This window comes from Nyctereutes procyonoides, unplaced genomic scaffold (genome assembly GCF_905146905.1).
Source record: "Nyctereutes procyonoides isolate TBG_1078 unplaced genomic scaffold, NYPRO_anot_genome, whole genome shotgun sequence".
Classification (NCBI taxonomy): domain Eukaryota; kingdom Metazoa; phylum Chordata; class Mammalia; order Carnivora; family Canidae; genus Nyctereutes; species Nyctereutes procyonoides.
Genome location: NW_026575125.1, coordinates 50027852 through 50055165, shown reverse-complemented (window position 1 = coordinate 50055165; position 27314 = coordinate 50027852). Strand labels below are relative to the sequence as shown.

At 48.1% G+C, this 27314-nt stretch overlaps 2 protein-coding genes across 7 annotated transcripts in view; one reads left to right on the top strand and one right to left on the bottom strand.

Moving 5' to 3' along the window:
• The window catches only part of EDA (ectodysplasin A), a 445917-nt gene extending 438775 nt beyond the window's left edge, over positions 1-7142 (top strand). For 2 of the 6 annotated variants that reach the window (XM_055338212.1, XM_055338209.1), the window contains 2 exons: positions 1153-1277; positions 3123-7142. In XM_055338212.1, the coding sequence (XP_055194187.1) occupies positions 1153-1277; positions 3123-3374 (377 nt within the window). In that variant the 3' untranslated portion in view covers positions 3375-7142. Of the gene's footprint in view, positions 1-1152; positions 1284-3122 lie in introns of all 6 variants that reach the window. The other 4 variants (XM_055338211.1, XM_055338208.1, XM_055338213.1 and 1 more) reach the window with 3 other exon arrangements.
• A 1168-nt stretch (positions 7143-8310) lies between these two features.
• On the bottom strand, positions 8311-26078 carry AWAT2 (acyl-CoA wax alcohol acyltransferase 2). Its single transcript, XM_055339014.1, has 7 exons — positions 25994-26078; positions 10833-10943; positions 10389-10459; positions 9936-10140; positions 9532-9706; positions 8778-8977; positions 8311-8557 (listed from the first exon to the last, which is right to left on the bottom strand). The coding sequence occupies exons 1-7, from the start codon at positions 26076-26078 to the stop codon at positions 8403-8405; spliced, it is 1002 nt and encodes a 333-aa protein (XP_055194989.1). The 3' UTR covers positions 8311-8402.
• Positions 26079-27314: the final 1236 nt, after the last annotated feature.

Here is a 27314-nt window from a genome sequence, read left to right as displayed (position 1 = left end):
CAACAGCCAGAAGGAGGGGGGGAGGAAAGACATCATGCAGAGCAGTCATTTGGAGGGACAGAACCAGGGCATCTCCTCCTAACTCCTATCCCACCCACTGTCGCCTCGAGGGAAGATGGCCACCTATTCCAGGAGGTTCGTGTCTTCACATCTCAGAGAGGCAGGCCTCCTGAGACTAGCCATAGAAGGACATTCACAACTTCTCAGGTGAAGAATGGATGGTTTTGAGGGGTAAAGGCCCCCAGGGCTTGGACTCTCTCCTCTGGTGGTAAGAAGGAACATCCCTCTTTCTGCAGGATTGAAAGGGAAGCTTTTCCTCTGCCTTCACACACTAGCTCTCACTGTCCAACGAAGGTGACAGGACTTGCCCTCTGCCCTCAACGGGGTTGGGCTGACAGATGCTTCACCAGGGGTGCAACTCCCAGACCCCCCTCACTAGCCCCTGAGCTGGTTCTAGTGCTGCTTAGTGGTTTATCTCTTACTCTCATAAAGATCCCCCTCTCCTATGGGGCCTTATTTCTGTCAGTCACTCATTCCAGCTGCTATGAAGTCTACCTCACAGGCCCCCACCACCGATCCCTAAAGTTCTCCAGGTAGACATTTCCTTGGGCTGGGTGGTTTCATGGGGGGCCCAGGGAAGCCTTCCAGAAAGGACTGGGCATGAAAGCACTGTGAAAAAGGAACTTTTAAGGAGATGAACAAAACCCACAAACAGATAAGACAGGAGAAGGACTCAGGAGCTATGGCTAGAGAAATAGAATAGAATAATAAGACCTAGCCTGCCACTCAGTGTCTGAATTTTGCCTGTGCAGGCCCTAGAACAACAAAGAAAATAGGGCAGCATGCCCACTCTCTTCTTACCCTCACCCCCAATTCCAGCTAGAAGGTGTTAGTTAAGGACCCTTCCAGATAGAGGGGTCAGGAAAGGAGAGAAGGAGACAGATAAGTGGACCTTGGGGGCCTGAGACATGCCTGGCAGCCGCTTGACAAACAGAATACTCTCTCTGCTTCCACATGCTGTTCTTAAAGCTTGGCCTCCTTGGCCACTTGGTGTTGGCACTGGGATGGGGGAGGTGCCACTCGACATCTCTTGTTTCTGTTGCCCAGATTATCCTGACATGTACTGAGTGACTGCCCTTCTCTCATACTGAGATCTTTCAGGTGGAGTGCTCAATGACTGGTCTCGCATCACCATGAACCCCAAGGTGTTTAAGCTACATCCCCGCAGCGGGGAGCTGGAGGTACTGGTGGACGGCACCTACTTCATCTATAGTCAGGTAGAAGTGAGTACGGTCTTAGGCCTAACTCTTCTTGTATCCAGAATGCAGATCCGTTGCAGGCCACATAGGGGCACTGTGGAGCCAGCCAAGACATGCTAACCTCCGGCTTCTGGAGTGACTGGGGTGGGGGCCCTACACTGGGAGGGAGTGGAAAGGAGAAAAGAGAGAAGGGCCAGTTGGAGTTGGGGTTTCCTACCGTCCCCCTCCCCACCACAGCCAGTTATTGTTGAAAAACTGCAAAGATACCCCTCCCACACTCTGCCATCTGACATTCCCCTGCTGAGCCCCAGGCCCTGATTTCCGCCACTGAGCTGTTGAGCTCCAGGGCTAAACTTGATCTCTGATTCAGTGTATATCCCTTGAAAGTCACTGGCAGGGCAGCTGAGCACCCCTTAGCCCCCCAACACCGCTAGCTTTACATTAAATAGTGCTCCTGCAAACTGTCTCTCCACCTCAAAAACATTTTTGACAGGGTTTCCTTCCTCTTTCTCCCATCTGCTTATCTCCCTCTCTGGGTCTCTGTCATTTCTTCCTCCACCCCATCATCACTCTCCCGGCCCTTTTGGCCCTTGGTTTTTGTCCTTTGCCTGCCCAGCCACTTCTACCCCTGTTGTTTGCTTCCCCTGGGGTGCCTCCTCAGAGCTAGAGGTAGATGAACCCTGAGGTTGAGCCTTCTGTGGGGCGGGCAGTAGCAGGCAGATGGACAGAAGGACTACGGAGTCAACAGAAGGGTCTCACGGGAGAGTGGCCGGAGAAGGTGGGTTAACAAGCATTTGCTCAGCCCATCACCAAGCATCCTGGCACAGCTTGGGTCCTGACCCAAGAAATCATAGGCCACCTGGATACACTACTTGTCCTGAAGAGCCAACGGAGTGAGCAACCTTTCATAAAGTGATTTAGGATGACACTTTGGAGGGGTTCCCAATCCCCAGGGGGGATATGAGTGTAATCCAAATGTCCTATAGGCCATTTCTCATAAACTCCTTTTATTGGGGGGGGGGTGGATCTGGACCCAGAATAGAATTGGGAATGGCCTCAGACCTTGAGCCCCATGAAAGCTCAGAAAATCCTCCCCCTTGAAACCAGGCCATTGAAAGTATGTTAGCGCTTCCTTTGAGCCACAAAGTAAAGTTAGGGGCCTGGGTTTTGTCCTTCCAAATTCTGCAGCTCATTTGTGGTGGATAGCACCACCATTCCCCTCCCCTGTCTCCCTGGATCTGTTTCTTTAATCATCAGGGGGCCAAGAGGCACTGTAAAAATCAGTGAGAGAAATTCAGTCATGGGGGAGGGGGAGCTGCAAGCTGAGTGAGCTGCTGTCCTTCAAGAGTTTAAGAAATAGCAAGTTGTCACAGTGACCTCTCTGGGGAATCAGAGACTTCTAAGATCAGACACAAAAAGTCCTTGGGGCATGGCACTGGACGTTCATGTGTGTTCATTCATCTGTAGCACTGACTGAGCACCTAACAGGTGCAGAGCACCATGCCTCCTGCCAGGGCTGAGCCGGGTGGAGGGCAGGAGAGCTACCCAAGGCAGAAAGGTGTGGTTCCTGCCCACACAGAGTGAAGGACTGGTGTGCTATTCAAAAGGGATTTGCTCTGCCCCCTGAGCCCCACCGAGTAGGGGAAGCACAGCGTAAAAGCCCATCATCACCTTGCCTTCCTGTTGAGCAACGAACACCCCCTCAGGTGGCACTGGCACCGCCCCCCATACACACACAGTGTGCTGTGCTGTGCTGTGCCAGGAGGCAGCTCAGCTGAGTCTGAGCTGGTCCTGTTTGTTGCAGGGAAGGGCCCCACCCTCTGCTTCCCCTCCCCCCATCCCTTCTTGTTGCCTCTCACCCAGGTATACTACATCAACTTCACTGACTTTGCCAGCTATGAGGTGGTGGTGGATGAGAAGCCCTTCCTGCAGTGTACCCGCAGCATTGAGACCGGCAAGACCAACTACAATACTTGTTATACTGCAGGCGTCTGCCTCCTCAAAGCCCGGCAGAAGATTGCGGTGAAGATGGTGCATGCCGACATCTCTATCAATATGAGCAAGCACACCACCTTCTTTGGGGCCATCAGGCTGGGTGAGGCCCCAGCATCCTAGACTCCCTCCTGTTTTCTGCCCCTGCCCATGCCCCTGTTCCAGGTTTGGGAGCCAGGACTCCCAGAACCTCACAGTGCTGCTGTGGAGTGAGGTATGTGGGTGTTGCAGCCACAGAGATCAATACCCCAGTGCTATTTATTCCCCAGTGACTCCAGGATGAGAAGGCCTGCTTAACTTTTCAGAATGACCTTGGATTAACAGGATGGTTGATGGGGCCCCAGGGCTTGCAGGAAGCAGGACCCTCTTCCTCTGCTCCATGTCAACTGGATTATGGCATGACTCTTCAACCTCCACGTCCCTGTGGTCAGAGTTACAGTTTCTTGCACTAAAATGGGGTTCCAGGGCAGCAGGCAAGAGAAAGCAAAGGTGTACTCCAGACTGTGGGGGCAAGCCTCTGATCCTAAGTGGCTGTTGTTCCTCTCTTGGGTAGGGCTGGGGTCAAGAGTTGGGGGGAAGGAGAGTGTTGAAGCCAAAGCAGAGGGGCAGGGAGGGGAAAGGCAGCCACTTGCAGCAGAGAACTAGGGAGAAACCTGCCAAGCAGGCATCCTGGGAAATGGAAGCCTTGCGGATCCACGAGGTGGCCCTGCTGGAGGGTCAGAGGGTCGGAGAGCTCTTCCTACTCAGGCTGAGAGCCACTTGGCAGCTTGCCGGGCTTTGGGGACAAGGAGGTTTGCTCTTCTCCAAGCAGTTGCAGGGAATGGCCACAAACCCTCCTGCACAAGAACCTGAGGGCAAATTTGGGGCCGCACGTCTTTCACTTTGTTTACAGCCACGTTCCATGCTCAGAAAAATCTCTGGGTCCCCTCCTGATCGCCCCCTTTCCCAGCCTGACCAGAACTCCTGTCTTCTTTCTCCACAGAGCCTACCTCTGTGTAAGACAGGTGCCTCACCTGGGACTTGTGCTTATGTGAGTCTGGGATACTCTTTCAATGACCTGGGCACAACGAGACTTTTCTGTTTATTAAGCAATGCAAATATTCATCTAGTCAACTTGTGTCTGGGGACAAAGGGTTGGACTGGATGACCTCTGGGAGTTCCTTCAAATTCGAATATCTAGGCAGCTTCTATGATAACCTAAGAAAATTCACAACCCCTAGCCTGTTCCTCCTAGGCATCAGCAAGGCAGAACTTTTCTGCCTGACTTCAAAAGGGCAAGAAGTGAGATAGGACAGTGGGGTCTTGTTTTGTTTTTTGAGTTTGCTGTGACCCAGTGGCCATTAGCCTAGTCCCTACCCAAAAGGACAGCAGCTGATGCCCTACTGACCCACCTTGCTTCACTCTGGCTTCAGAAAGCCACAGCAGAGTCACCAAAGATTCCAGTGCTGATGGTCTGATTCTAGGCTCAAGAGAAGCCAGCATCTAGGCATTGGGCAAGGCTCTGCCCTGTAGTCAGATCCAAGGACACCTCCCCACCTCCTGACCCCAGCTTCCCCATTGGATCATATAATGGGACCACTCAAGGGCCTTATCTCTAACTGCCCTGGGGCCAGCCTGGTTTCTGGATGATGGGTCTAGCCCAAAGCTGGGACAGGCCAATCTTGTACAGTGTGCTACTTTAGCTCCCAAAACAAGTTACCTTTGAGGGGATGGGCAAAAGTCCCTTCAGGCAGCTAAAATCCACCAAGAACAGGTACTCATTTCTCCACTGTGCCTTCCCTTTCCGAACAATTGTAATGCTCAGCCCTTCACAGGTCAGGGCCCAAGGTGGTGGGCTATGCCTCCGTTGCCTGGTTGCTAATGACAACCTTGCAAACCAATTTGGGGTGGACTTTAGGCATGTGTCTGGCCCAGGCTCCTGTAAAGTGCCTTAGGCAGTCCTCAGTTGTAGCAAAAACTGAAGGGAACCCCCCTTCAAATTTGGAAAGTACTTTCTCTCTCATTATCTCCTTTGAGAATATGATGAATCCCATTGTTTAGACAAGGCTCTCAGAGGTGAAGTGCTTTGACCAGGATCTTAACCAGTTTAAGCCTCAGACCTGGCAGGTCTAACTCCAAAGCTATGCCATTATGCTGCAGCATTGATTTGAATTTGTGGTCTAGAGAGAACCAATAAAAATGGGAATAAGGACCCAAAATTCTTCAGTGTCCCAGAGAGAAATGCAGAAATGCTCATTTACATTTCTTGATGGTAATTCCTTGATGTTCTTTTGGCTGCCAGGGGCTTTGTGGCAAAAGAGTAGGACATTTCTTTGGGAAACACCCATCAGCCTTAGAGCTCTTTTGGTCAGAAGAATTGTCTTGGCACCATGTCTAAGCAGCAGGCCTCCAGTACCCACAGAACTGTACCCCTTATGGTCTTCCACCCACCCAATGAATGACCCAACCACCCATCGTGTACAGAAACCCCTGCCACAGGCAAAGTTGTCCACTGGTTCCCCTACAGACAGGTTATGGGAGCTAGTCCACTTCCCACAGCAACTAAGGGACTCCTTAGCCCTTTCTCCCATACCACAGAGAGCTTTGTACCCCCAGGATGTCTCCTAATGGAGGAAAGACCTGAGAGAGGACTGGCTCTAAAGCCAAATGTGTGTGAGGAGAGGGAAGGAAAAGGCTTCTTAATTGTACCCCTAAGGAACAGTCTGACACCCACCCTGTTGTCCAGGCATGGAGGGGATCATAGTGGGAATAGAATTTGCACAGGACCCTTTAGCCATTATGAATCCTCAAAAGGAACTAGAGGGGGGGAAGGTGATGAAGGAAGCAATAGACAGCTGGGGAGCCCTGTTGCAGTGAAGTCATTGGCAAAGTGATGAAGCAATTTACTAGTAAGAGGATGTGGAAATAGATTTACAGTCTGGAATTGCGCTGACCTGAGTTCACCAGAGGGCCAAGGCTAGCATAGAGAATGGGAATGAGGACATTTGTGAGCAAGCAGATGGCAGAGGTTTGAAGGAGAATTGCATGGCGGAGGCCTTTGCCAGCTGCTTGGGCTTCAGCAGCCAAAGCTGGCATAAAAGGCAGCCATTGGGGGCTGCTTTGCCACTGGTTTCTTGGGAAATGTAGCCTTTGCCTTCTGTTCCCCTGCATCCATCCTGAGCCAAATTTCTTTTGCTAAGCAGGAAAGGGCCAGGAACAAAGACTTTGATCCATGTGTGAGTATGTGTGTTTTATGTAACTTCCAGTGGATGCAGATAGATTTCAGAGAAATTTAGAGCAAGAACCAGAGGCCCAGAGATGGAAGGCGACCTGTCCAAAGTGAACAAGCCGTGACCTACAGACTCAAAGGAGTGAGGGGGTGGAGCAGTCTCTGTCCCATGGGGACCCCTCCTTTCTTCTGCCCAGAGACTCAAGGCTAGAAGCACTCCCTTTCAGGAGCCCGGCAGGGCAGGGAAAAGAGCAGCTGCAGCTGCCACCAGAACTCTTATCCCCGAGACATTCTCCCTGCTCCGGTCTCTGGACTGGAAGGCTCTGGGTTGGCCCAATACCAGGAAGTTCTGAGGCTCCCATGGCATTGCCTCAGCCTCCCTTCCCTGCCCAGAGGCTCCCCTAGGCCATGTGAACACAAAGAAGGAACCTATCGTTTCTTTTGATTCCTGTCAGAGCTTTCTCCAAAAGGACTTGGGGTGTGTCATTTCTTGATCCAAAATACTTCCACCTGGGGTGAGGGGGTGAGCTTTGTGGTGAGAATGGCCTGGAGTAGGCCCAGTGCTGCTTTGGGGGGGGGTCATCATCCAGTGTGAGATACTATGTATATAAACTATATATAATGTATATAAACTGGGATGTAAGTTTGTGTAAATTAATGGTTTGTTCTTTGCAAATAAAGCTTTTTCCCCCCTTGTTCTTGCAATGGACTTAAATATTCCCTATATGCCAGGTGCTTCTTTGCAAGCATTGCCACACATGAGCTAGGGGAAGGACCAAGGCACCCACTTCAGAGAGCACAACTGAAGGAAGGAGGTCTGAAGATCCTGTCAGAACATATTACATCCTCTCTGTGTCCCAGACCACACACACCCCCATCCCCATACCTTAGGTCTTTTCCTGTAACTGCCTGTCCAGTAAGCTCTAGAGGTCCACAAAAAAGAATCATTGTCCTAAGCCAGAGACACAGCATGGAAGTACCCTCAGCCTGATACTGTGGCATCATCTGTAACAGACATTCCAGGCCTGAGCCCAGAACAGCTTGGGGAGACCCAGCCTCCAGCTCCCCCATGATGTATCCTTCCATTTTGCAGATGAGGAGACAGTGCTCAAGGAGTTCGAGTTAGCTAACCCAAGGTCACCCAACTATAGAAAGGCTACTTGAACATTCAAAGGGCTGTTGACAAGATATTATGCTGTAAGCTTTCTTTTAAACACAGAGATGCCATGAAATTTAGGGCAGAGGTTGCTCAAGGATAGGAAATGGGCAAAATGATCAGAGGAGAATAATTGTAGGGTAGCTGTCCAACTTACAAAGGTCAATCACATTCAGTACAATCAATCTTCCCGGTAGCCTCTGAGATAAGCAGGGGAGGAATCCTTGGTCCTGTTTTATAGGGGAGGAAGCTCAGGTTAAGAGATGACAGATTGCTCCATGTCACAGGGCTTGAAGCCCCAAGAGCCTGAGCCCCAAGTGTGCTGGATCTCAAGGCACCCAGTCCTACGGGAGCCTTGATGCCAAAAGATGGGGCTGCTTGAGAGTAGAGAAGCAGAGCCATGAACACGGATACTGGGCCCTTAAAACATGAGCTGTACCACAAGCAGTATCCAAAGAGAAGCTTTTTATTCTGTCCATTGTTTTCCTCAGCACTGCTGCTGAGTGGTCATAGGTGAGGGAGACTTCAGGATACCTCTCGCCTAGGGCTTTCCCTGCCTTTTGGGTCTACTTCTCTTGCAGCCCCAAGGTAAAAGCAGAGAAGAGCTGGAAGCAGGAGAGAGGTGAAGGAAGAAGAGGGGTCTAGAGAACAGCCAAATGGACAGCCTCTCCTCATACTGAGGACTGGCCAAATCAGGAGCAGGAGGCTCAGAGGTGACTTTTGTCCTCCCATTTCACAGGTTCTGTGCCTTCCAGCCAGGCTGCTGAGAAGCTGTTGGCGATGTCTGTCAAACTATCACCAGTTCCTGGGTCTCCAAGATGCCAAACTTGGCCTTATGCTGGTCATAGAGTTTGCGTAGGGCATCGATATAGAGCACATGGTATTTAGCCACAGTCTCCTGGCTCGGGTTCTCAATCTTGGGCAATGGTAGAGGCTTCCCAACTGCCAGAGGAGACAGAGAGGGAAAAGGGAAAAGCATCAGAACAGCTCACTTCCTGGACTAGGCCTCAGCCCTCAAGCCCAGATTCTCCCCATCCTTCCCCTCACCATGCCCCTCATCCTAGCCAGCCTCTCCACCTCTGGACACAGCCAGAGCCAAGGTGCAGCCTCAGAACTGGATCCTGTATCCTAGACGTGGCTGCCAGTGGAAGGGCTCACTCACCAACAGTGGTTACAGGACGAGCATAGGGCAGTAAGCCCCAGGAGTTCTCCGTGAAGCCACGCCCATAGAAAGCACAAGGGTAGATGTGTACCATACGCTGCACCCACTTCTGGAAGCAATTCACCAAGCCCCCTGGAGTGAAAATGTGCTGATTGTAGAGGTCTGTCTCCCCAAAAGCATAGGCAGGAATTAGAGGCACTCTGCAGAGAAAAGACATGTCCTTTGATAGCCACTCTGACTACCAGCGGTCCCTGGGTGGGTCTGCCCATAGGCTTCTCAGCCCATGACTTAGCTGGGCCTAGGTCCAGATGAAGTTGAGGACCCTGTTGTCTACCCCAGGCTGCTTGTGGGGGTGAAGTAGCAACAAGCTAAAGGAAGAGAGTCCCAGACCCTCCTGTGAACCCACGGGTCTGAAATACTGGAAGAGAAGACTCAAGGGCCATTTCATTTCCCTTTCTCCCCTTTAACCCACACAGTAATTTTGGTTCTCCCTGACATGAGCTTGCAGCCAGTCACCTTTGATGGAGGGACCAGCCCAGATGAGAGGCTAGCATGAGGGAGAAGAGCTAAGGGCTAGCCCTCTAGCCCTGTCTCATAAGCAGAAATGCCTCTAGGACCCCATCCAGGCTTTCCTCCAACACAAAAGCAGCTTTCTACCCCCCAATTCTAGATATCCTTTCCTCAAAACCCCTTACTCCTTATGTGATGGGCTTTTGGAACCCCTCTCCCCATTCTGGACCAGAGCTCTCCTTACCCATGCTGAAGGGCCATGCGTACAAAGCCAGTCCGATTCTTCAAGACCAGGGTGGTAGAGCCTGGCAGGCTGTATCTGCATTCAGCCAGGCCACCAACCACCACAATCAGCATGTTGCCTGTGCCTTTATGTGTGAGCAGAAAGTCCATGGAGGCTCGGCTCACAGAGCAGGCCCCTGGTGGGCAGAAAACACCAAAAGCTCATTGGCCATTACCCAAGCCTCTTAACTTTCCTCCCTATCTCTTCAAAGGATGGGAGAGCCTCATGTCAGGCAGGTGAGCCTAAGGTAGCCTTTTAAGACCAGAAAGGACCACCAAGTTGGCCTTGCTCTCACCCATTCCCCCAAAACTTTTCCCTCAGGGAGCCATGTTTCCTTTGTCCTCATGTCCTAGGAACTAACTCACCTGAAGACATGACATACTCTCTGAGCAACGGCACCCAGAAAAAAGCTCCCAGTGTGAGAATATAAGGGGTGATACCAGGAAAGATCTTGGAGAAGCCTGAGGTGTCCGTGGCAAAGTGGCCAAAGCATGAGTGGGACAAGAGCCCGTGAGGGTGGCACGCAAGGATGTAGTTGTGGCTGGGGGAGATATCATGAGTCTTCAAAAGCTGTGGAGGAGAGTGGAGTCAGAAGGGGGATAGCCAAGGAAGTACTCCTCTTCTGGCCAGAGACCTGGAAGGGAAAGGGCTGCCATGTCCAGCCATGTGGATTGGGTAACACACAGCTCCAGGGGGCATCAGTCACATGGGTCTCAATGGAAATGATGCCCCCAACCTCCACCCTGGCCCAACTGCTGGCATTGGAGTTGGAGTTGGGGCTGGGCCCGGGACCCAAGTGGGGACCTAGGGCTACTTACCTTGAGGGGAAAGTAATCACAATACTGTTTCCACATGCACCAATTCCTCACACAGGCAAGCCGGCGGCCACCTGAATACAGAGCCAACGTAGCCAGGTTTTGCCCACCCCCGTTTTCTTCTTCAGACCCCCTTTGGGCCAGCCACAGGGTGGCTCCTCACCCCCTGCTGTCTCCTGGCCTTGTAACTGGCAACCAGGATGAGCTATGTCACATCAGGGCCAATTTAGGATGGGCCTAGCTTTCTGCCTTACTAGCTGCTTTTCCCCTAACCCACTCCAGTTCTGATCTGGGCCTTCCTGGCATTTGGAAAAGGCCCCTTCCCTCAGCTTCTCTAACCCAAGGAGGAACAGGTTAAAAATCTGCCTGGGAATTGGCCAGAGCCTCTCAGGACTATAAGAAAAGAGCATGTGATGGCTGGGAACCCAGCCTTAGAGGGGCCCTTACCTCGCTCAGGGGTCTTCCAGTCAAAAGCCAGCCAGGTGAGAATGAGCACAGTGACAGGCCAGTATGGGGTGAACACCACCAGGTAGAGGTTGACAAAGATTACGGTGATTACTGGAGGGAGGCCAGCTCAGAGTTAATGACTTGTGAGCACACTTGCCCTCCCTCTGGGGTCTCTCCACCCCAAGGTTGTACACACTCTCACCCATGCTCACTTAACACTCTCACTTCCTCACCCTAGCATGTGGTATGCATGCCCACATCCCCTACTCCATCTCCTCTCTGTCCTTGGGAACCTGTTTCTGATCTGGAAAGCAAGATGTTTTCCTCTCAAGCTGTGCACCATGCAGCAAGCCCTCTACTCCCCAGGACCTGCTCAAGCACTGCTCTGGGCTGTGTTCAATAGCAAGGAGCCAATGATGGGTCACTCTGATCTGGCTATTGGAGGTTGGGAGTCCTGGCAAGACAGAGCCAGGAACAGCTTTCTTCCAGCTCACATTTTCCTGTCCAGATCTTCACTGTGAGGCATCAGTGGAGGGAATACCAGAGAGAGTACCCAACTTCAGCCAGGCTAGGAGCACACAAGTTGGCAAATGAGAAACAAAGGATGATGCAAGCTGGGACAGAATAAGGTACTGGGCTGTGTCAAGCCCCAGTAAGAGAGGAGCATTGTAGGGTAGAGTAGTTAGGATGGACTTAATGGAGATGAGTCCTAGGGAGCCACACTCAGAGTTATTACGGAACTCGGTTTTAGAAGAGCTGTGATTAAGACTGTGAGAGAGAGGAATACCTAGGTGGCCCAGTGGTTGAGCACCTGCCTTTGGCTCAGGTCGTGATCCCGGGGTCCTGGGATCAAATCTTGTATCAGGCTCCCCACAGGGAGCCTGTTTCTCCCTCTGCCTATGTCTCTGCCTTTCTCTGTGTGTCTCTCATGAATAAGCAAATAAAATCTTTTTTAAAAAATGACTGTGAGAGAAAGTGGGTAAAAGTAAAGGCTAGAAAAGACAGAACACACTTCTAATTGAGCATGGCAGATGGAACAAAGTTTTCTTGACTCCTTGCCAAGGCCTCATGAAAACTACCATAAGAACATTTTAAGGGGCACCTGGGTGGCTCAGTCGGTTAGGCATCTGCCTTCAACTCAAGTCATGATCCCAGGGTCCAGGGATCGAGCCCAACGTTGGACTCCCTGCTCAGTGAGGAGCCTGCTTCTCCCTCTCCCTATGCTCTTCCCCCTACTCATGCTCATGCTCTTTCTCTTGCTCTCAAATAAATAAAATCTTTTTTTTATTTTTTAAAAGACTATTTATTTATCCATGAGAGACACAGAAAGAGAGGAAGAGACATAGGCAGAGAAAGAAATAGGCTCCCTGTGGGGAGCCTGATGCAGGACCCTGGGATCCCAGAACCCTGGGATCACGACCTGAGCCAAAGGCAGGTGCTCAACCACTGGGCCACCTAGGCGTTCCTCTCTCACACAGCCACCCAGGTGCCCCAATAAAATCTTTTAAAAAAATAACGTATTAAAATCTATAGCTCTTCAATGAAAAAAAGAATTAGATACCAACAGTGGACAAGAGATACCAATGAAATGTTTGCATGTTGGAAAGTAGATGAAGGAGGGAGTAACTGGCTTTGAGCGGAGAAAACTGAAACCTGGTTACCCACCAGGGGAATGGCTACAAGAGCAAGCCTGCTTGTTGCTGGAGAATCTAGGAAAGACTCGGAATCTGGAGCCACCAGGTGTGACAAGAAGCAGTGTGAGGCACGGGGCTTGATTGAAAGTCTATCAAAGAGGCAGTCAGAGCTCCAGGTGCACCTCCTTCCCCTATACAGCTGGACAATGGGAGGACCACTCTCTGAAAAAACCGAACCAAAGAGACTAGACTCAGATGCTTACACAAGGGACAGCTAAGGCACTCTACATGGCAGCCAAATTATTAATCAAGCATGAAAGTAGGATAAAGACAACCTCAGACATCCAGTCTCAGATGGTTTGTCTCCCATGTCGCTTTCTCAGGAAACTCCTGGAGGATGTGCCCCATCAGGATAAGGAAGTAAACCAAGACAGAGGAAGGTATGGGATGGGGGGAGAGGAGCCAATGAAGGAAGGAAGTAACCAGGGCCAGCACTACGGTAAAGCAAGCAAGGTGCCTATGGGACAACATTTAAGAAAACACTCTCAGGGTCAAGCAAGTACTAACCCAACACTTGCACAACCTGGAGAGTGAACAGCTTCTTAAATTGTGCACCTGTGGTGCCTCAAGGGCCCCGCAGGTGAGAGCTGTGTGTAAGAAGACCTAATTGTGTAACAGGAGGATGCCAGGCTCTAGTAGCGATGTCCTCCAGAAAATAGTGCAGGAGGGGAGAGGACCTATAGGTTCCTAATACTGAGAGATTAATATGTCTGTGTATAGTTTGCAGATGAATTGGTGTAGCTAAAAGACATCCAATAGATAAAACAATTATAAAATGAGGCGACCACGAGTTCCAGGGAAAACAAAAGGCTGTACCAGCAAGGAAATACGCTCTCAGTACACCAAATGGCTCCACTATGGATATTCCTAGTCACAGTCAGGCATTTAATCCCAACCTGTGCTATAACCATCTTGAAATGATGGAGGAAGAGGAAAGATCTAGCAATAGTGTATAGAGTCAAAATCTCATCTTCCGTATTAGCAAGTTGGTGATGACATCTAAAGCCGTTAAATCAGAAATACTATAGTAATCTTTAGAAATGTTAAGTAGTAAAATGTAGACACAGGATATCAACACCAGAGGAAAGAGCTAACAATGTTGAAAGTGGCTGCTTCTATGGAAGAGATCTAAGGCCAGCAGTTTTAGGATTTTGATATGCTCCTTATAAGACTATTCAAGGGGCGGGGGGCGGGGCAAGATGGCGGAGGAGTAGGGTCCCCAGGTCACCTGTCCCCACCAACTTACCTAGATAACTTTCAAATCACCCTGAAAACCTATGAATTCGACCTGAGATTTAAAGAGAGAACAGCTGGAATGCTACAGAGAGAAGAGTTTTTGCTTCTATCAAGGTAGGAAGGCAGAAAAAAAATAAAAAAGAATAAAGTGGGGGAGGGGCCCCCATGGGGTGCCAGGCTAGAGCCGAGCCCAGAGCCTCCCGGAGGGGAAAGCCCACCCTCCAAAAGCGGGAACTTTAAAAATCTGCACCGGCTTCTTCCTGGAGTGAAGGTGCTTAGCTGGGAACTCGGGCAGGATCCCAGGAGGGGCAGTGGAGCCTCCAGTCTCCCGGGGCCACTAACAGAGGAAGTACGCCCGGGGGAGAGCGAGTTAAAGGGCTGGAGCGTGCGCCCGGGGGGGCCTCGGGAGCAGCTCAGGCGGCGGCTGCGGGCGGAGGGGGCTGATCCCTGCTGCCTTGGGGAGCCGTGCACCAGGAGCGCGATTCCAGCAGCACAGGCCAGGAGCCCAGGACTCTGAGTGGACACAGCCCAGGATCCTGTGCTCCCCCGGGCCAGGTGGAGGCACGGAGGGCACAGGACAGCGAGGATGCTCCTGGCACCAGGCACCCCCAAGCTGTGCAGATCAGTGCCCCCCGCCCTGGGAACATCAAGTCCAGTGCAGACTGGGAGACTGCAGTAGTTACTTAGGGAGCTGACTCCAGGGCTGGAGAGCTGGCCACCACCATTGTGGTTGTTCCTCCTTGTATCACCCTGTGCCTGGGAGGGGCGGGGCCGCCAGGGAACAGGGGCCTCACCGGGTAAACAGCTCCCACTGAGCCCTGCACCTGGCAAGGGGCCGGGCAGCTCAGTGCACACACCTGAGAATCAGCACAGCAGGCCCCTCCCCCAGAAGACCAGCTGGAAGGACAGGGGAAGAGCAAGTTCTTGGCAGAGCAGCGCTGGAAAGCTACGGGGGAAGTCGAGGGATTCACAGTATATAGAACCAGAGAATACCCCTCCTTGTTTTTTTGTTTTTCTTTTTCTTTTTTTTTCTTCCTTTTTCCATTACAACTCATATTTAGTCACTCTGCACTGAGCAAAATGACTAGAAAGAAGAACTCCCCACAAAAGAAAGAATCAGAAACAGTACTCTCTGCCACAGACTTCCAGAATTTGGATTACAATTCGATGTCAGAAAGCCAATTCAGAAGCACAATTATAAAGCTACTGGTGGCTCTGGAAAAAAGCATAAAGGATTCAAGAGACTTCATGACTGCAGAATTTAGATCTAATCAGGCCGAAATTAAAAATCAATTAAATGAGATGCAATCCAAACTGGAGGTCCTAACGACGAGGGTTAACGAGGTAGAACAAAGAGTGAGTAACATAGAAGACAAGTTTATGGCAAGGAAGGAAGCTGAGGAAAAAAGAGAAAAACAATTAAAAGACCATGAGGAAAGGTTAAGAGAAATAAATGACAGCCTCAGAAGTAAAAATCTACATTTAATTAGGGTTCCAGAGGGCGCTGAAAGGGAAACAGGACAAGAAAGCATATTTGAACAAATCATAGCTGAGAACTTCCCTAATTTGGGGAGGGAAACAGGCACTCATATCCAGGAGATAGAGAGGTTCCCACAAAATCAATAAAAACCATTCAACACCTCAACATTTAATAGTGAAACTTGCACATTCCAAAGATAAACAGAAAATCCTTAAAGCAGCGAGAGACAAGAGATCACTAACTTCTATGGTGAGAAATATTAGATTAACAGTAGACCTCTCCACAGAGACCTGGCAGACCACAAAGGAATGGCAGGATATATTCAGGGTCCTAATGATAGGAACATGTAGCCAAGGATACTTTATCCAGCAAGGCTCTCAATCAGAATAGAAGGAGAGATAAAGAGCTTCCAAGATAGGCAGAAACTGAAAAAACATGTTGCCACCAAACCAGCTCTGCAAGAAATATTAAGGGGGACTCTATAAAAAAAAGAGGACGCCCAAAGAAATAATCCACAAAAACAGGGACAGAATAGGTATCATGATGACACTAAATTCATATCTTTCAATAGTAACTCTGAACATGAATGGGCTTAATGATCCCATCAAAAGACACAGGATTTCAGACTGGATAAAGAAACAAGACCCATCTATTTGCTGTCTACAAGAGACTCATTTTAGACCTAAGGACACCAGGACACCTACAGCCTGAAAAGGAAAGGGCGGAGAACCATTTACCATTCAAATGGTCCTCAGAAGAAAGCTGAGGTAGCCATCCTCATATCAGATAAAGTTTATCCCAAAGACTGTAGTAAGAGATGAAGAGGGACACTATATCATAATTAATGGATCTATCCAACAAGAGGACCTAACAATCATGAATATTTATGCCCCAAATGTGGGAGCTGCCAAGTATATCAATCAATTAATAACCAAAGTAAAGACATACTTAGATAATAATACACTGAGACTGGGAGACTACAACACAGCGCTTTTTGCAAATGACTGATATTCTAAGCACAACATTTCCAAAGAAACAAGAGCTTTGATACGTGGACCAGATGGATTTCACAGATATTTACAGAATTTTACATCCAAACGCAACTGAATATACATTCTTCTCAAGGGCACATGGAACTTTCTCCAGAATAGACCACATATTGGGTCACAAATCAGGTCTCAACTGATACCAAAAGATTGGGATTGTCCCCTGCATATTTTCAGACCATAATGCTTTGAAACTTGAAATCAATCACAAGAAGAAATTTGGAAGAATTTCAAACACGTGGAGGTTAAAGAGCATCCTGCTAAAAGATGGAAGGGTCAACAAGGAAATTAGGGAAGAATTAAAAAGATTCAGGAAACAGGGGGGAGGGGCAAGATGGCGGAAGAGCAGGGTCCCCAAATCACCTGTCCCCACCAAATTACCTAGATAACCTTCAAACCATCCTGAAAATCTACGAATTCGGCCTGAGATGTAAAGAGAGAACAGCTGGAACGCTACAGTGAGAAGAGTTCGCGCTTCTATCAAGGTAGGAAGACGGGGAAAAAGAAATAAAGGAACAAAAGGCCTCCGAGGGGGAGGGGCCCCGCGAGGAGCCGGGCTGAGGCCGGGGCGAGTGTCCCCAGGACAGGAGAGCCCCATCCCGGAGGAGCAGGAGCTGCACCAACCTTCCCGGGCGGCGGAAAGGGGCTCGCAGGGAGTTGGAGCAGGACCCAGGAGAGCGGGGATGCCCTCGGGCTCCCGGGGACACTAACAGACACCTGCGAGCGCAGGAGAGTGCTCCGAGCTCCCTAAGGGCTGCAGCGCGCACGGCGGCGGGACCGACCGGAGCAGCTCGGAGGGGCTCGGGAGCGGCTCCGCGGAGGGGGCTGCGGGGCGGGAGCGCGAATCCAACAGCGCAGGCCCCGGAGCACAGGGCGCCGGGACACAGCCCAGGATCCGGCCTCCCCCTGGGACAGGCAGAGGCCGGGAGGGCCCAGAACAGCAAGGACGCTCCTGCCCGGAGCTGAGCAGATCAGCGGCCCCGCCCCGGAGCCTCCAGGCCCTGCGGATGGAGAACCGAGAGCCCCGAGCCCCGTAGTTCCTGCGGAGGCTAAATCCAGGCTTCCAGAGTTGCCATAGCAACTGCGGCTGATCCTCCTGGGGCCCCACGGGGTAAACAACCCCCGCTGAGCCCTGCAGCAGGCAGGGGCAGAGCAGCTCCCCCAAGTGCTAACACCTGAAAATCAGCGCAACAGGCCCCTCCCCCAGAAGACCAGCTAGAGGGACCAGTGATACTCCCCCGTGTTCCAATACAACTTGTTTTTGGCCACTCTGCACTGAGCAAAATGACTAGAAGGAAAACCTCACTTCAAAAGAAAGAATCAGAAACAGCCCTCTTTCCCACAGAGTTACAAAATCTGGATTACACTTCAATGTCAGAAAGCCAATTCAGAAGCACCATTATACAGCTACTGGTGGCTCTAGAAAAAAGCATTAAGGCCTCACGAGACTTCATGACTGCAGAATTTAGATCCAATCAGGCAGAAATTAAAAATCAATTGAATGAGATGCAATCCAAACTAGAAGTCCTAACGACGAGGGTTAACGAGGTGGAAGAACGAGTGAGTGGCATAGAAGACAAGTTAATGGCAAAGAGGGAAACTGAGGAAAAAAGAGACAATCAATTAAGGGACCATGAAGACAGATTAAGGCAAATAAATGACAGTCTAAGGAAGAAAAACCTACGTTTAATTGGGGTTCCCGAGGGCGCCGAAAGGGCCAGAGGGCCAGAATATGTATTTGAACAAATCCTAGCTGAAAACTTTCCCAATCTGGGAAGGGAAACAGGCATTCAGATCCAGGAAATAGAGAGATCCCCCCTAAAATCAATAAAAACCGTTCAACACCTCGACATTTAATAGTGAAGCTTGCAAATTCCAAAGATAAAGAGAAGATCAGCAAGAGACAAGAAGTCCCTGACTTTCATGGGCAGGAATATTAGGGTAACAGCAGACCTCTCCACAGAGACGTGGCAGGCCAGAAAGGGCTGGCAGGATATATTCAGGGTCCTAAATGAGAAGAACATGCAACCAAGAATACTTTATCCAGCAAGGCTCTCATTCAGAATGGAAGGAGAGATAAAGAGCTTCCGAGACAGGCAGGAACTGAAAGAATATGTGACCTCCAAACCAGCTCTGCAAGAAATTTTAAGGGGGACTCTTAAAACTCCCCTTTAAGAAGAAGTTCAGTGGAACAATCCACAAAAACAAGGACTAAATAGATATCATGATGACACTAAACTCATATCTGTCAATAGTAACTCTGAACGTGAATGGGCTTAATGACCCCATCAAAAGGCGCAGGGTTTCAGACTGGATAAAAAAGCAGGACCCATCTATTTGCTGTCTACAAGAGACTCATTTTAGACAGAAGGACACCTACAACCTGAAAATAAAAGGTTGGAGAACCATTTACCATTCAAATGGTTCTCAAAATATACCCTAAAAACTATAGAACACTTCCGAAAGAAATTGAGGAAGACACAAAGAGATGGAAAAATATTCCATGCTCATGGATTGGCAGAATTAATATTGTGAAAATGTCAATGTTACCCAGGGCAATTTACACGTATAATGCAATCCCTATCAAAATACCATGGACTTTCTTCAGAGACTTAGAACAAATTATTTTAAGATTTGTGTGGAATCAGAAAAGACCCCAAACAGCCAGGGGAATTTTAAAAAAGAAAACCATATCTGGGGGCATCACAATGCCAGATTTCAGGTTGTACTACAAAGCTGTGGTCATCAAGACAGTGTGGTACTGGCACAAAAACAGACATATAGATCAATGGAACAGAACAGAGAACCCAGAAGTGGACCCTGAACTTTATGGTCAACTAATATTCGATAAAGGAGGAAAGACTATCCATTGGAAGAAAGACAGTCTCTTCAATAAATGGTGCTGGGAAAATTGGACATCCACATGCAGAAGAATGAAACTGGACCACTCTCTTGCACCATACACAAAGATAAACTCAAAATAGATGAAAGATCTAAATGTGAGACAAGATCCCATCAAAATCCCAGAGGAGAACTCAGGCAACACCCTTTTTGAACTTGGCCACAGTAACCGGAGAAGGACAGTGTATGTTCTCATTCATTTGGGGAATATGAATAATAGTGAAAGGGAATATAAGGGAAGGGAGAAGAAATGTGTGGGAGATATCAGAAAGGGAGTCAGAACATAAAGACTTCTAACTCTGGGAAATGAACTAGGGGTGGTGGAGGGGGAGGAGGGCGGGGGGTGGGGGTGAATGGGTGACGGGCACTGAGGGGTACACTTGACGGGATGAGCACTGGGTGTTATTCTGTATGTTGGTAAATTGAACACCAATAAAAATTAATTTATAAAAAAAAAAGATTCAGGAAACAAAAGAGAATGAAGATGCAACCATTCAAAATCTTTGGGATACAGCAAAAGCAGTCCCAAGAGGGAAATGCATCACAATACAAGCATCCCTCAAAAAAATTGGGAAAAACTTGAATACCCAAGCTAACCTTGCACCTAAAGAACTGGAGAAAGAACAGCAAGTAAAACCTACACCCAGCAGAAGAGAGTTAATAAAGATTCAAGCAGAACTGAATGAAATAGGGACCAGAAGAACTGTGGAACAGATCAACAAAACCAGGAGTTGGTTCTTTGAAAGAATTAATAAGTTAGATAAACCATTAGCCAGCCTTATTAAAAACAAAAGAGAATAGACTCTAATTAATAAAATCACGAATGAAAAAGGAGAGATCACAACCAATACCAAGGAAATACAAATGATTTTAAAAACATATTATGAGCAGCTATACGCCAATAAATTAGGCAATCTAGAAGAAATGGATGCATTTCTGGAAAACCACAAACTACCAACCCTGGAACAGGAAGAACTAGAAAACCTGAACAAGCCAATAACCAGGGAGGAAATTGAAGCAGTCATCAAAAACCTCCCAGGACACAGAAGTCCAGGGACAGATGGCTTCCCAGGGGAATTCTATCAAAAGTTTAAAGAAGAAACAATACTTATTCTACTAAAGCTGTTCCAAAAGATAGAAAGGGAAGGAATACTTCCAACTTGTTCTATGAGGCCAGCATCACCATAATTCCAAAACCAGATAAAGACCCCACCAAAAAGGAGAATTATAGACCAATATCCCTGATGAACACATTTGCAACAATTCTCAACAAGATACTAGCCAATAGGATCCAACAATACATTAAGAAGATTAATCACCATGACCAAGTGGGATTTATCCCCGGGATGCAAGGCTGGTTCAACACTCGTAAAGCAATCAGTGTGATTGATCATATCAGCAAGGGAAAAAACAAGAACCATATGACCCTCTCAATAGATGCAGAGAAAGCATTTGACAAAATACAGCATCCATTCCTGATCAAAACTCTTCAGAGTGTAGGGATAGAGGGAACTTTTCCTTAGCATCTTAAAAGCCATTTGAGAAAAGCCCACAGCAAATATCATTCTCAATGGGGAAGCACTGGGAGCCTTTCCCCTAAGATCAGGAACAAGACAGGGATGTCCACTCTCACCACTGCTATTCAACATAGTACTAGAAGTCCTAGCCTCAGCAATCAGACAACAAAAAGAAATAAGGCATTCAAATAGGCAAAGAAGAAGTCAAACTCTCCCTCTTCGCAGATGGCATGATACTGTCCATAGAAGACCCAAAAGACTCCACCCCAAGATTGCTAGAACTCATACAGCAATTCGGCAGTGTGGCAGGATACAAAATCAATGCCCAGAAATCAGTGGCATTTCTAGACACTAACAATGAGACTGAAGAAAGAGAAATTAAGGACTCAATCCCATTTACAATTGCACCCAAAAGCATAAGATACCTAGGAATAAACCTAACCAAAGAGGTAAAGGATCTATACCCTAAAAACTACAGAACACTTCTGAAAGAAATTGAGGAAGACACAAAGAGATGGAAAAATATTCCATGCTCATTGATTGGAAGAATTAATAGTGTGAAAATGTAAATGCTACCCAGGGCAATTTACACGTTTAATGCAATCCCTATCAAAATACCATGGACTTTCTTCAGAGAGTTATAAAAAAATTATTTTAAGATTTGTGTGGAATTAGAAAAGTCCCCAAATAGCCAGGGGAATATTGAAAAGAAAACCAGAGCTGGGGGCATCACAATGCCAGATTTCAGGTTGTACTACAAAGCTGTGGTCATCAAGACAGTGTGGTACTGGCACAAAAACAGACACATAGATCAGTGGAACAGAATAGAGAACCCAGACATGGGCCCTCAACTCTATGGTCAACTAATATTCGGCAAAGCAGGAAAGACGATCCACTGGAAAAAGGACAGTCTCTTCAATAAATGGTGCTGGGAAAATTGGACATCCACATGCAGAAGAATGAAACTAGACCACTCTCTTGCACCATACACAGAGATAAACTCAAAATGGATGAAATATCTAAACATGAGACAAGAATCTGTCAAAATCGTAGAGGAGAACACAGGCAACACCCTTTTTGAACTTGGCCACAGGAACTTCTTGCAAGATACATCCATGAAGGCAAGAGAAACAAAAGCAAAAATGAATTATTGTGGCTTAATCAAGATAAAAAGCTTCTGCACAGGGGATCCCTGGGTAGCTCAGCGGTTGAGTCCCTGCTTTCGGCCCAGGGCGTGATCCTGGAGTCCCGGGATAGAGTTCCACATCAGGCTCCCTGCATGGAGCCTGCTTCTCCCTCTGCCTGTGTCTCTGCCTCTCTCTCTCTCACACTCTGTCTCTCGTGAATAAATAAATAAAATCTTTTTTCAAAAAAAGCTTCTGCACTGCAAAAGAAAAAGTCAACAAAACTAAAAAACAAGCTACAGAGTGGGAGAGGATATTTGTAAATAAATCAGATAAATCATATAAAGGGCTAGTATCCAAGATCTATAAATAACTTATTAAACTCAAAAGCAAAGAAACAATTCAAAATGAAATGGGCAAAAGACATGAACAGAAATTTCACCAAAAAAGACATAAACATGGCCAACAAGCACATGAGAAAATGCTCCGCATCACTGGCCATCAGGGAAATACAAATCAAAACCACAATGAGATACCACCTCACACCAGTGAGAATGGGGAAAATTAACAAGACAGGAAACAACAAATGTTGGAGAGGATGCGGAGAAAAGGGAACCCTCTTACACTGTTGGTGGGAATGTGAACTGGCACAGCCACTCTGGAAAACTGTGTGGAAGTTCCTCAAAGACTTAAAAATAGATCTGCCCTTCGACCCAGCAATTGCACTGCTGGGGATTTACCCCAAAGATACAGATGCAGTGAAATGCCGGGACACCTGCACCCCGATGTTTCTAGCAGCAATGTCCACAGTAGCCAAACTGTGGAAGGAGCCTCGGTGTCCATCGAAAGATGAATGGATAAAGAAGATGTGGTTTATGTATACAATGGAATATTACTCAGCCATTAGAAATGACAAATACCCACCATTTGCTTCAACATGGATAGAACAAGAGGGTATTATGCTGAGTGAAGTTAAGTCAATCGGAGGACAAACATTATATGGTCTCATTCATTTGGGGAATATAAAAAATAGTGAAAGAGAATAAAGGGGAAATGAGAGAAAAAGAGTGGGAAATATCAGTGAGGGTGACAGAACATGAAGACTCCTAACTCTGGGAAACGAACTAGGGGTGGTAGAAGGGGAGGTGGGTGGGGGGTGGGGGTGACTGGGTGACGGGCACTGAGGAGGGCACTTGATGGGATGAGCACTGGGTGTTATGCTGTATGTTGGCAAATCGAACTCCAATAAAAAATATACAAAAACAAAAAAAACAAAAAAGACTATTCAAGGGTGCCTGAGTGGCTTATCAGTTACACATCTGCTTTTGGCTTGGGTTGTGATTCCATGGTCCTGGGATCAAGCCCTGCATCAGGCTCCCTGCTTGATGCGGAGCCTGCTTCTCCTTTTCCCACTGTCTGCTGCTCCCCCTGCTTGTGTGCTTGCTCTCTGTCAAATAAATAAACAAAATCTTTATTTAAAAAAGGACTATTCGACTTTCAAGAAATCTAGAGAGGCGTAAGTCTAGGCCAAACGAGACCTCTCTGTTTCCATGAGGCTTTCCTCAACTCAGACAGTGTTGGGGACATCTTGTAAGGTGACATGTCCTCAGGCAGAGCACCTGGGCAGTGAGATGCATCCTGATCTGCCATTTACCATGAGAGTGATCTCAGACAAGTCACCGGATTTCTGCCAAGTGGAACTCACACTACCAACATCTGCCTTACCATGAGGGTCTTTTCTCAAGGCCCTTAGGGTCCAAAGACATGATTCCATGCACAGGGTGAAGGGCTTGGAAGGCTCCAAGGGGCCATGTGCCCCATGTGAACTGGCAAGGGGAGGAGGAGCAGCGGAAACCCCATCTCCTGAAGCGCCAGCCTAGAGACCTTCTGGCTGCTCTGTACTCCCTGTCTGTACACCCCACAGTCAGACCCTAACAAGAGCTTCCTGAGACTGTTTTCTCCCTGTACTCATGTTCCTTTTGGCCACCCTCCTCCTTCAGCCTCCTCTGCTCCACCTGCCCCTCTGCCAGCTCACACTGGGCCCTAAGCCCTCAGTTTTGCCTCTCCTGTTTCTCTCACTCATATGTCCTCATCACCAAGCCATGTTAATTCTATTCCAATTCCGTAAACTCTCCTTTCCCTCCCTCTTGTCTTCATCCTGATTGCTACCAGTCTGCTCCTAATCACCACATTTCTCACCCAGATTGCAACAGCCTCTTCCCATAACTGATTCTCTATACAGAGCAAGAGTGATCTCTTGAAAATGCAAATCTTTTAAAAAATATTTCATTTATTTGATAGAGACAAAGAGAGCAGGTAAAGGGGCAGAGGGAGGGGGAGAAGCAGACTACCCATTGAGCCGGGAGCCTGACTCGGGGCTCAATCCTAGGACCCAGGGATCATGACCTGAGCCGAAAGCATACACTTAACTAACTGAGCCACAAAGGCATTCCTTAAAAATACAAATCTGATGCTGTTGTCCTGTCCCAAACCCTATCATGGCTCCACATGGCCCTCAGGAAAAAAATCCAAACTCTTTTCTTACTTTACAGTGCCCTGCACAATGGTCCCCAGACTGCTTCTCCAACATCCTCTTTCTTGTCTCCCATCCATTTACTTGTTATGTATTGAGCACCAATTCTGTGCCTCTCACTCCTCATCCTATTTAACTACTGGCGGCTCCTTGAATGCTTTATGATCTCCCTCATCCTACCCTTGTCGCATGCTACCCACTCTCTGCCCCGAACACTCCTCCTTCTTCACCTATTTCCTATGTGCCCTTCAAGAGTCAACTCATTCAAAAGGCAAAAAACAGGCAAAAATCATGAATGGGCAGTTAACAGAAATTTAAAATGCGGCAATTATGAATTAGAGCACACTCTGGCCTAGCATATGCTCCAAGAACATGTCCAGAACAAACCTCCCAGATCAGCAGTGAATGAGTTGATGCAAGAGGTAGGGAAAAGACCTCATGGCCTGGAATCAGGCCTTCATGGGCTCAACTCCCAGGCCAGCTCCTCTGCTTCCTAAGCTGTGTGATCTCGGACAGACCACTTAGACTACATGCACCTCAGTGTCCTCATCCGTACAATGGGGGTCATTAGCTCAGAACAGTGTCTGACACACACCCAAAAAAAGGGTGTAATTAATGTTAGCTAATATTATGAATGTTAGCACTCATTATGTGTGTGTAGCTATTAGTAAATATCATTATGCATAATGATAGCTTCTACCTCATAAGGCTGGCAGGAGGCTATGATGAAATAGTAGATGTGAAAATATCTGATACAAAATACCTAATACATATGAATTCCTTTCTGCTGGCCTCTTTTAGCTCTTATTGCTAATCATTCCTAGGGTAACATGGCTCTTTTTCAGCACAGAAGGATGCTGGTGCCCACTTCAGGCAGGCCTCTGAGCCTCCCATTCACTGTCCTCTAGCCCACTCCTCCTATTCACTGGCAAGCCCCAGATTCCTAAGGCTTACCTGCATTCTTCCTTCCCAGATACCTGACAAGGTAATTTGGTTCATACCCTTGCCTCCTCTAGTACTCACCTAGATCCCCCTGTCAAAAGAATTTTTTTCCAGTTCTCCCCGCCCAAAACTCACACACAGGGCTGCTTTGCTTTAGCACCTAGAACACAGTGGCCAGCCTATATGTAACTTTCACATAGTCTTTGTGGTGTAGACGGCAAGAGGAATTGGTTGAATAAATGGATGAATTTCTCTGGGCAAGAGGCTTTCAGAGGCTCCATCTGGCCCCTCAGATGCTCTGTTCAAGGGCATGAGGTTGTAACTAAGTCCTTTTCCTTGGGTAGCTTCAATGGAACTGCTCCCCACCTTCCCAAAACATACCCTGCATGCCCCCGTGTAGACCCAGGAGGGCTCAGCACACACATCTGCATCAAGGCTCACTTGCACACACGCATATGCACCCCTACATAGGCACACACCCGTATACACACACACATCATCATGTACACACAGAGATTCCAGGAGTACCATGCCTAGGAAAGTCAGGTGAGAGGCAAAAGTGACCAGTCATCCAAATCTGCCTGGAACAACCCAGGTTTTGGCATTCAAAACCCTGTTAAACCCTAAAACTCCTCCGTCCCAGGCATACCAGGGCAGTTGGTCACCCTACAGAAGGCTGAAGACTCACCAATAATAAAGGCACTTAGGGCCCACTGGAACACAGCAAAAACCTCCATGGCAGTCTTAAGGTCCTTCTTGGAAGGCAAAGGCATCATGCTTAGGGTCTCAGGGGCTCCAGGTAAGTGCTGTTCCTTGGCTTCCCAGCTCCTATTGCTTAGGAGCCTTCGAGGGTTCCTCTCTTCATGCTTTCTTCTCCAGCCTCCAGCTAGACTCCACCCCCACCCCGCCCCCACCCCTGCACATGACAGCAGGGACACATGTTGCCTCTGCTTGCCCAGCTACTTCCAGCTGTCTACCCACTTGCACTTTTACCCACTTAGGCACAGCCTAGGCTGAGATTGTGACACCCCCTGGCACACCTGCGTAGAGAAACACGGATGAAGCTCTGGTGTGGGAAGTGAGTGGGGGGGGGGGGCTTGGGGCTGATGTGAGGCCTCCAGAGCCAGGGTGGAAGAGGGGAGAGGCAGGCAGCGAGGTGTGCACCCTACCACCACCGGGTGGCCACCACGTCTGTTTCTGTGTGTATGGTCTCTAAGGGACAATGCACTTGCAGGGGAGGATAGAGGAGGTCATAGGTTGTGTGTAGAAATACCTTTGGTCACTTGCTCAGTCCTGGAGAGCTTACTACTCCCCGTGAACAGACATCAGATGTAGGTTTATGAACATAATTTTTTGTTGTTGAATGAATAAATAAATCTAAGTATAGATCAAATTATTCTGTGTACATGAAATTCCAGAACAGGCAAAAGCTAATCTATAGTGAAAAAATCAGAGAGCAGTGGTTGCTTCTGTTAGGAAGGGGCATGGTGAAAATTTGGGGGATGACAATGATGTTCTCTATCTTGATAGAGCTTTGAGTTACGCAGGTCAAAAACTCATTTGTCATAGCTCAGCAAATGTACACTGAACACGCGCATTTCTCTACATTCTACCTAAAAAGCAAAGAGGGATGCCTGGGTTGCTCAGCGGTTGAGCGCCTGCCTTTGGTCCAGGGCTTGGTCCTGGAGTCCCGGGATCAAGTCCCACGTCGGGCTCCCTGCATGGAGCCTGCTCTTCCCTCTGCCTATGTCTCTGCCTCTCTCTCTCTCTCTCATGAATAAATAAAAAATAAATAAATACAAATTAAAAAATTTTTAAAAAGCAAATAAATATTGAATTCTCGTTAATGCTGAAGTATTTAGGGGAAAAGAATACTGATAGCTACAATTTACTCTGAGATGCCTGTAAGATGTAATTGATGGATGGACAGAGAAATACATTCATAGATAGATGTACGATAAATCAAATGTAGCAAAATATAATTTGTAAAATCTAGGTGTTGGGTGTTC

Bases quoted from the DNA above. Each gene is read 5' to 3' on its own strand.
- AWAT2 (XM_055339014.1), bottom strand. From the start codon at position 26,078: ATGCCTTTGCCTTCCAAGAAGGACCTTAAGACTGCCATGGAGGTTTTT. The intron at 8,978-9,531 runs GTAAGGAGAGCT...TTTTCTCTGCAG, and splicing joins CGCATGGCCCTTCAGCATGG to AGTGCCTCTAATTCCTGCCT. The intron at 8,558-8,777 runs GTGAGTGAGCCC...CTCCTCTGGCAG, and splicing joins TCGTCCTGTAACCACTGTTG to TTGGGAAGCCTCTACCATTG.